Raw genomic sequence first — 9,138 nt, forward strand, 5'->3', positions numbered from 1 at the left:
TTAGTCGAGGTAATTGAGGTAATATGTACATGGAGGTAGGGGTAAAGGAACTCTGCATAGATAATAAACAGGTTAGTCGAGGTAATTGAGGTAATATGTACATGGAGGTAGGGGTAAAGGAACTCTGCATAGATAATAAACAGGTTAGTCAAGGTAATTGAGGTAATATGTACATGGAGGTAGGGGTAAAGTGACTATACATAGATAATAAACAGGTTAGTCGAGGTAATTGAGGTAATATGTACATGGAGGTAGGGGTAAAGTGACTATACATAGATAATAAACAGGTTAGTCAAGGTAATTGAGGTAATATGTACATGGAGGTAGGGGTAAAGTGATATACATACATAATAAACAGGTTAGTCAAGGTAATTGAGGTAATATGTACATGTAGGTAGGGGTCAAGTGACTATACATACATAATAAACAGGTTAGTCAAGGTAATTGAGGTAATATGTACATGTAGGTAGGGGTAAAGTGACTATACATAGATTATAAACAGGTTAGTCAAGGTAATTGAGGTAATATGTACATGGAGGTAGGGGTAAAGTGACTATACATAGATAATAAACAGGTTAGTCGAGGTAATTGAGGTAATATGTACATGGAGGTAGGGGTAAAGGAACTCTGCATAGATAATAAACAGGTTAGTCGAGGTAATTGAGGTAATATGTACATGGAGGTAGGGGTAGAGGAACTCTGCATAGATAATAAACAGGTTAGTCAAGGTAATTGAGGTAATATGTACATGGAGGTAGGGGTAAAGTGACTATACATAGATAATAAACAGGTTAGTCGAGGTAATTGAGGTAATATGTACATGGAGGTAGGGGTAAAGTGACTATACATAGATAATAAACAGGTTAGTCAAGGTAATTGAGGTAATATGTACATGGAGGTAGGGGTAAAGTGATATACATACATAATAAACAGGTTAGTCAAGGTAATTGAGGTAATATGTACATGTAGGTAGGGGTAAAGTGACTATACATACATAATAAACAGGTTAGTCAAGGTAATTGAGGTAATATGTACATGTAGGTAGGGGTAAAGTGACTATACATAGACAATAAACAAGTTAGTCAAGGTAATTGAGGTAATATGTACATGTAGTAGGGGTAAAGTGACTATACATACATAATAAACATTAAAGATAAAGATTAGCAGCAGCGTAAAAAGGGGGTCAATGTAAATTGTCTGGGTAGCCATCTGATTAACTGTTTAGCAGTCTAATGACTTGGGGATGGAAGCTGTTAAGGAGCCTTTTGGTCCTAGACTTGGCACTCTGGTACCGCTTGCCATGCGGTAACAGAGAGAACAGTCTATGACTAGGATGGCTGGAGTCCTTGACCATTTTTAGTGCCTTCCTCTGACACCACCTGGTATAGAGGTCCTGGATGGCAGGGAGCTTGGCCACAGTGATTTACTGGGCCGTACGCACTACATTCTGCAGCGCCTTGCGGTCGAATGCTGAGCAGTTGCCATACAAAGCCTGGATGCTCTCGATGGTATAGCTTTTTGAGGATTGAGGACCCATGACAAATCTTTTCAGTCTCCTGAGGGGGAATAGGTGTTGTCGTGCCTTCTTCACGACTGTCTTGGTGTGTTTGGACCATGATAGCTTGTTAGTGATGTGTACACTCCATTACAGCCCCATTGATGTGAATGGGGGCGGTTTTGGCCCCCCTTTTCCTGTAATCCACAATCAGCTCCTTTGTCTTGCTCACGTTGAGGGAGAGGTTGTCGTTCTGGCCACGCAGTTGTGGGTGCGTGGCCACGCAGTTGTCGTGGCAGATCTGTTGTTGTCTACCCTTACCACCTGGGGGGTGGCCCGTCAGGAAGTCCAGGATCCAGTTGCATAGGGAGGTGTTTTGTCCCATGGTCCTTGGCTTAGTTATGAGCTTTGAGGGCACTATGGTGTTGAACGCTGAGCTGTAGTCAACAAACAGAATTCTCACATGGGTGTTCCTTTTGTCCAGGTGGGAAAGCGCAGTGTACCGTGCAATAGAGATTGCGTCATCTGTGGATCTGTTGGTGCGGTATGCAAATTGTAGTGGGTCTAGGGTTTCTGGGATGATGGTGTTGATGTGAGCCATGACCAGCCTTTCAAAGCACTTCATGGCTACAGACGTGAGTGCTACGGGGCGGTAGTCATTTAGGCAAGTTACCTTGGTGTTCTTGGGCACAGGGCCTATGGTGGTCCACTTGAAACATGTAGTTATTACAGAGTCGTCAGGGAGAGGTAGAAAATGTCAGTGAAGACACTTTCCAGTTGATCAGCTCATGCTCTGAGAATGTTGACCTGTTTAAAGGTCTTACTCACATCAGCTACGGAGAGCGTGATCACACAGTCATCTGGAACAGCTGCTGCTCTCATGCATGGTTCAGTGTTGCTTGCCTCAAATCAAGCATAGAATACATTTAGCTCTTTTAGTAGGCTTGTGTCACTAGGCAGCTCGAGGTTGGGTTCCCTTTGTAATCCGTAATAGTTTGCAAGCACTGCCACATCCGATGAGTGTCTGAGCCGGTGTAGAAGGATTCAATCTTAGTCCTGTATTGATGCTTTGCCTGTTTGATGGTTCATCTGAGGGCATAGTGGGAGTTCTTAAAAGCATCCGGATTAGTGTACCGCTCCTTGGAAGCGGCAGCTCTAGCCTTTAGCTTAGTGCTAATTTTGCCTGTAATCCGTGGGTTCTGGCTGGGATATGTATGTTCGGTCACAGTGGGGACGACGTCGTCGATGCTGAAGCCGGTGACTGATGTGGTATACTCCTCAATGACATCAGATGAACATATTCCTGGAACATATTCCCTTCTGTGCTAGCAAAACAGTCCTGTAGCTTAGCATCCACATCATGATACCATTTCCATGTTGAGAGAGTCACTGGTACTCCCTGCTTGAGTTTATGCTTGTAAGCAGGAATCAGGAGGATATAATTATGGCCAGATTGTGGACGGAGTTCAGTCCCTGGCCACGAGGAGTGCCGCTTCTGGGTGAGCATTCTCTTGTTTGTTTATGGCTTTATACAGCTCGTAGAATGCGGTCTTAGTGCCTGCATCGGTTTGTGTTGGTAAATATACAGCTACGAATAATATAGATGAAAACACTCTTGGTGAATAGTATGGTCTACAACTTATCATGAGTTAATTCTGTTAATTCTCCAGTGATTGCACGTTTGCCAGTAGGACGGATGGTGATGGCAGATTTTCCACTCGCCGACTAATTCTCACCAAGCACCCAGATCTGCGCCCACTGTATTGGCGTCTCCTTTTAATGTGAATAATGGGGATTTGGGCCTGGTCCGGGAGGAGCTGTAAATCTTTCACTCCGATTCATTAAAGAAAAAATCTTAGTCCAGTCCGAGGTGTGTAATCTCATTCCTGATATCCAGAAGCTATTTTCGGTCATAAGAGACGGTGGCAGAAACATTATGTAGAAAAAAAGTTACTAACACCACGAAAAACCCCACAGAATAGCATGATTGGTTAGAAGCCCGTAAAACGACAGCCATCCCCTCCGGCTCCATCTCTAGGTGATCGCAGACCTCTCACACTGCCTAGGTAAACATATCCTCATCCTGACGCAGACCTCTCACACTGCCTAGGTAAGTATATCCTCATCCTGACAAGTGCAGACCTGAGGGTAGGGGCTAGATTACTCTGTCTCACCACTGGAGCCAGGGCCCCAGTGCTGCACAGAACCTGTTTCAACACCGCCTCTTCCTGGATCATTGTCACATGGCCAAACATGCCGCTATGTGTGGCCCCTTTGCTCAGTGAGAGAGAGAGAGAGAGAGAGAGAGAGAGAGAGAGAGAGAGAGAGAGAGAGAGATGTTATGTTAGGTAGTCTGTCCTAACAGGAGCATCATCTTGCTCAGCAGAGTGAAGCGGGAAACATTGCGTGACTCTACGATCCGTGCCGAGGTGCAGCAGCACTGGCAGAACATTTTACTCCAGTTGTCCGTCAGATTCCAGCGCCATTACTCTGCTCTTCATAGTCCTCTCAGCCCTCTCTCATACACAGAGCAGAGAGCAGCTCCACTCCACCTAATGATGCGGTATGGTGTAGCTCTGCTGGCTGCCATCCAGACCAGCCTGGTTGTCTGCTACTCCCAGCCTAGACACACACAGAACAGAGCCCCAAGCTCACTATTCACAGCCAGACCTCTTATAGACACATATTCTGCTGCCCTCACACACTGACGTAGGTCCACTAGCCGATGTTGTATGACACATGGATGTTTTCTCTGGAAAACACCTCAACTGAGATAATATTCAGTATCACACACCTCTGAAGAGGATATTGTGTTAAAGTGTTGGGCCAGTAACCAAAAGGATGCTGGTTCGAATCCCCGAGCTGACGTGGTGAAAAATTTGTTGATGTTCCCTTGAGCAAGGCACTTAATCCTCATTTCTCCCGTAAGTCGCTCTGGATAAGAGCGACTGCTAAATGATGTGAATGTATGGGGGATTTGTACAGTATGCAGAAATCTATTGCAGACTACTCCAGGAGATTCCTGTGGATGTTGATAATTAATAGCCCTTCTCTTTTCTATCTAGTCTCACAGTCCAGTTCCAGCCAAAAAGTCCAAACTGGTGAAACTCCACTCTCCATCAACTGACAAAGAGAAGCAACCTGATTGGTTACAATCTCTATCAAAGTCAGCGAACAAGGTTAGTAGTTCTTGTTCTTCACTTTTTGTGTGAAATGTGATTTTTTTTTTCCAAGGTCAGGGGATCCTACAGATGTAGGATCTTAATGTGAGACTGTTTTCTGAAAATAATCCTGCAGCAACAGGACATTTGAATTATTATGTGGATTATAATTAATGTGCATTTTTTTGTTGGGGTTGATACATTTTTCATTATGGAAAATGAAGTCTGACATTTTTAAGTGGAAATTACAAACTTTAGAAGCCTTTTTTAAACCATATCCTGCTGTGGAGGTAAATTCTAATTTTTTAAAAGTGATCAAATGAAGATCCTATGCCTTTATACAGAGTCCTTGTCTAATTGACTGTGTTACCTTACCTTATACAGTAAGATAATTCATGTTGTCAATAGTCTTTTTAACAAACCTGTCTGCCTTATGCAATAAGATTTCCCTTTTCCTTTCCAGGGATATTTTTCAAATTCCCCATTTCACTGTATTCTATATGAATTCTATATTTTGTCAGGATCTGAAACGGGTCCCGCTGAAACAGAGGTCGTCAGCCTTCCGGCCCTGGTCGTCCAGAAGTCCATCTGCTGGGGAGGAGAAGTCTACTGGTCACAATGAGAGGTCAGTCAGAGACAGACAGTCATGTTGTCATAGTTTCACTCATCCATTTCACCACACCACATTAAAGGAGTGTTTGGCCGTAACATTCCTATGGGATTACAATGTAATGAGGACCAATAACTACATTGTCCGCTGCTATGATCCCTTACTTTATATTGTTGAAATACAGTAATTAAGGTCACTTGTATTTTCTTGTCATAACAGATTCATCCACAAAAACATAGACACGTCTGTAGTGTCAAATGTGGCCCCAGCTTTGTTGACCTACCAGAGAGAGGAGCAGGCCCCTGTGGGCCACAGTCAGGCTCTAGCCAGGGGAGACCAGCACATCAGCTCCAGACCAGCACCACAGTATGGAGACTCCCAGCCTGGTCCCAGACCTGTCCACATCAACACCAACACTAATAACACAGCCAACGGTGTGGAGGACATGGAGACTGACAGGGAGATTGAGGTGGACGACTGTGATGACTGTGAGTATGACACACTGTTGTTCAGACATTCGGTAGGAGAAATAGGGCACCGTGACACAAATTACTCCAACTCTCAAGGACAGGCAACCTAACCCGCGCTAATACTACTGGAAGAAGGCTATGGTTAGATGGCCTGATCCCTGTCACAAAGCACCATCTAGTGGTTGGTCTGCGCAGCACAGAGCACAGAGGGCCATCTCAACTTGCTTAACAGCAGATGTCGCTGCTGCTCCAATAAATTTTTTAGGCTTCCCTCTATGAAAGGCCCAGTGCAGTCAAAAATGTGATTTCCTCTGTTCTATATATATTTCCACAATATGAGGTTGGAATAATACTATGAAATTGTGAAAGTTATGTTAATACCATTTTCGTGTAATAGATGTAATTTCAGCCTGTTTTTGAAGGATGGAGTTTCGACCTGCCTGGTGATTCGTTAATAGACCAATAAGAAAGAGAGTTCCAAACATCTCTGCCGATAACAGCTAGTTTTCAGTTTTCCTGTCCCCACTCAGACCACTCCCAGACAGTCCCTCTCCTCGCCCCTACCTGGGCACGAACCAGGAAACTTCTGCACACATTGAAAACAGCCACCCTTGAAGCATCGTTACCAATAGCTCCACAAAACCCACGGCCCTTGTAGAGGAAGGGAAACAACTACTTCAAGGTCTCAGAGCGAGTGACGTCACCGATTGAACCGCTATTAGCGCGCACCCCGCTTACTAGCTAGCCATTTCACATCGGTTACACTAGTAAATTCTTACTTGAGAAATTGCTCTTTGCTATTTAAGCTATTTTGTTTCCTTCTGACCATTTTGATTTAATGCAATCACAGTAAGATACTTAATTATTACCCAGAAATGATTTTATATTGAGGTAAAATGGCTACATTGGATCTTTAACATAATGTTTAATTTTTCTATCTGTCAGACCCAACATTGGTCCCCTCCTTGGCATCCCCTCCCTCTGCCTGTTCCAGTGTGTACCAGACCCTGACCCCCCAGACCACCGTGAGGCCTCTGGAGGGCCCAGTCCGGCTGGTATTACCAGGGGAACCGTCATGCCCAGAGCTGGACACGCTGAGACAGACCCTGTATGGATGCCTGGACTCCAAGGAGGCCAGGGAGAAGTTCCTGCAAGAGATTATTCAAATGAGAGTGAAGCAGGAAGAGAAATTGGGGGTTGCTCTGCAGGCCAAACTTAGTCTTCAGCAGGTAAACCTCACACTCAAGATCCAAAATGGCCCCCTTTGGCACAAAAAGGAAAACAGTTTCTTTATGTGTAGAGAAAATCTGTAGGTGTCTTAAAGATTATGTTTCTACACATAAAACAACTGTTTTCATATATATATATATTTTTATTCCCCCACAGGAGCTGGAGTTTGTGAAGGTGTCCAAGAAGGGACGTCTTCGAGAGGCCATCGAGGCCAAGCACAATCTGAGGAAAGAGATAGATCACCTGCATATGGAGTGGGACAGGAAGATGAGGGAGGCTGACGAGTCCCGTGGCCATCTGAAAAGAGAGCTGGAGAGAGAGATACAGTTACGGGTCTGCGACAAAGGCTGTGAGGCTGAACGCCTGCGATCCAAGTACTCCACACAGGTAAGACCAAGATCCTAATGATATAGCATATATACTCTTAGGATATCATACTTAAAGAATCACACACACACACATACACAATTAACTGTAATTGAGTCATTGTATATGCTCCCTGACTTATGTGTATGTTCCTTTCCAGATTAAAGAGCTGCAGGTACAGCTGCATCAGGCGGAGGCGGACCGAGAGCAGCTGAGAGAGGAGCTGCAGCAGGAGAGGGAGGCGCGGCAGAGCCTGGAGAGGGTGGTCAAGGACCTGCAGGCTCAGCTGGGAGGCCCACAGGACAACGCCATGAAACCCCCAACACACTAACACAGAGACACACAGACAGACATAACACCCCAATGGATCCTAAAGATGCATGCAGTGGACTGGAGTCAGAGACGTAAAGCAAGAGGATGGATACAGACTGAATTGCGCCTCTTGTTAAGGGAAAGAAATTCAGTCAATTAAAGATGTTTTTTGGAGCAAAGTCAAGATGTTTTCATAGTATGAAAAATACATCTTCTGATTACTGATATGGTTACTGATAGGAGAGAAATGGACATTATTATAATAATATATGAACTTCATAGGGTGAACTGGATAGAAGCATGAATACGCATGACATACAGCCTACAGATGATAAGAAATACACTACATAGAAGACACCTCACAAGTGACTTTAGAGCCCTCAGTCAGATTCCTGAAGCTTTTTAAGGATTTTATTTTGGTATAAGCTATTTAAAAATGTAGAAATTGAGCTACATAATGTTACTTGAATATAAAAGAGGAGTGATTGTTTTCATGAAATGACAGCTGCAGATGTAACTCTTGCATGTGCCACACAATCTCGGTACACTTTAAGGTATTACAAACCACTGAAAACAATGGACACCAGATGACCACTATTTACTTCATTCAACCGATCAGTTTGCTTCATTCTAATGTTTTCATTTTGATGTTGTACAGGAAATGTTGCCTGAGCAGCACTGCTATCCTACAGGCAACGCTCACATACATATTTACACATTCACATACAAACATATTGGCCTATGTATACCAGCTTCTCTACCGTGTGTATTTGTGCTCTTGTATTTAAAGCCTGAAGTATTTGGGATTGTGTGGTCTGGAATCAGTTCCAGCCACCGTTTGTTCTCATCTTAAATATTTTATGAAAGTGTTACTTTTTACAATCGTTATACAGCTTAATATGGGTTGTTTTTTAGTTGTTTTGAGATACAGTATATTGTGTATGAAACCAAACCATGTGACAAGTGTTTAACTGTGCTTGTCCATGGAATGGAGTTCCGCCCACACAAAACACCTTTGATAAAGCTTGATCTTTGGTGAATTTAGGTATTTCTGATTTTGTATCGAGTACTGTAAAATAATTTATATTCTGAAATCATTATAAGCAGCATACATTTTTAGTCACTGGTTTTAGGGCTCTTTGAAAAAGCAACATGTGCTGTTTATGAACAACATTTCTACATATACAAAATATGGATATGTAGAAATGGATATATACAAAATATGGATATATTTTTTTACTTTACTAAAAGTAATTGCACTTTTTAAAAATAAAATTGCATTGTGCATTTAACTCCCTCTTATGTTTTTCAACTCACAAATGAACATGAACATAGAATTGAACAACATCATTTAATGACCTCTTGTGTAAATACAACGTTTAAGGATGATATTGTGAATTATATTTTTGTCAGTAGGGTCGCTTGCTTCACACCTAAATTGCATATGAATATCATTTTGACTCATACTTGAAACCAATAGAAACTATATTTGAA

General features: G+C 42.9%; 1 protein-coding gene across 1 annotated transcript in view; it reads left to right on the forward strand.

Annotated features, from left to right (window-relative positions):
- LOC110494642 (ski oncogene) overlaps positions 1-8,818 on the forward strand; it is a 52,166-nt gene extending 43,348 nt beyond the window's left edge. The window contains exons 2-7 of the mRNA XM_021569886.2: positions 4,561-4,674; positions 5,178-5,281; positions 5,486-5,754; positions 6,682-6,965; positions 7,123-7,353; positions 7,493-8,818. Of these exons, the coding sequence (XP_021425561.2) occupies positions 4,561-4,674; positions 5,178-5,281; positions 5,486-5,754; positions 6,682-6,965; positions 7,123-7,353; positions 7,493-7,663 (1,173 nt within the window). The 3' untranslated portion in view covers positions 7,664-8,818. The remainder of the gene's footprint in view (positions 1-4,560; positions 4,675-5,177; positions 5,282-5,485; positions 5,755-6,681; positions 6,966-7,122; positions 7,354-7,492) is intronic.
- Positions 8,819-9,138: the final 320 nt, after the last annotated feature.

The sequence above is a fragment of the Oncorhynchus mykiss genome, chromosome 17 (assembly GCF_013265735.2).
Source record: "Oncorhynchus mykiss isolate Arlee chromosome 17, USDA_OmykA_1.1, whole genome shotgun sequence".
NCBI classification, from domain to species: domain Eukaryota; kingdom Metazoa; phylum Chordata; class Actinopteri; order Salmoniformes; family Salmonidae; genus Oncorhynchus; species Oncorhynchus mykiss.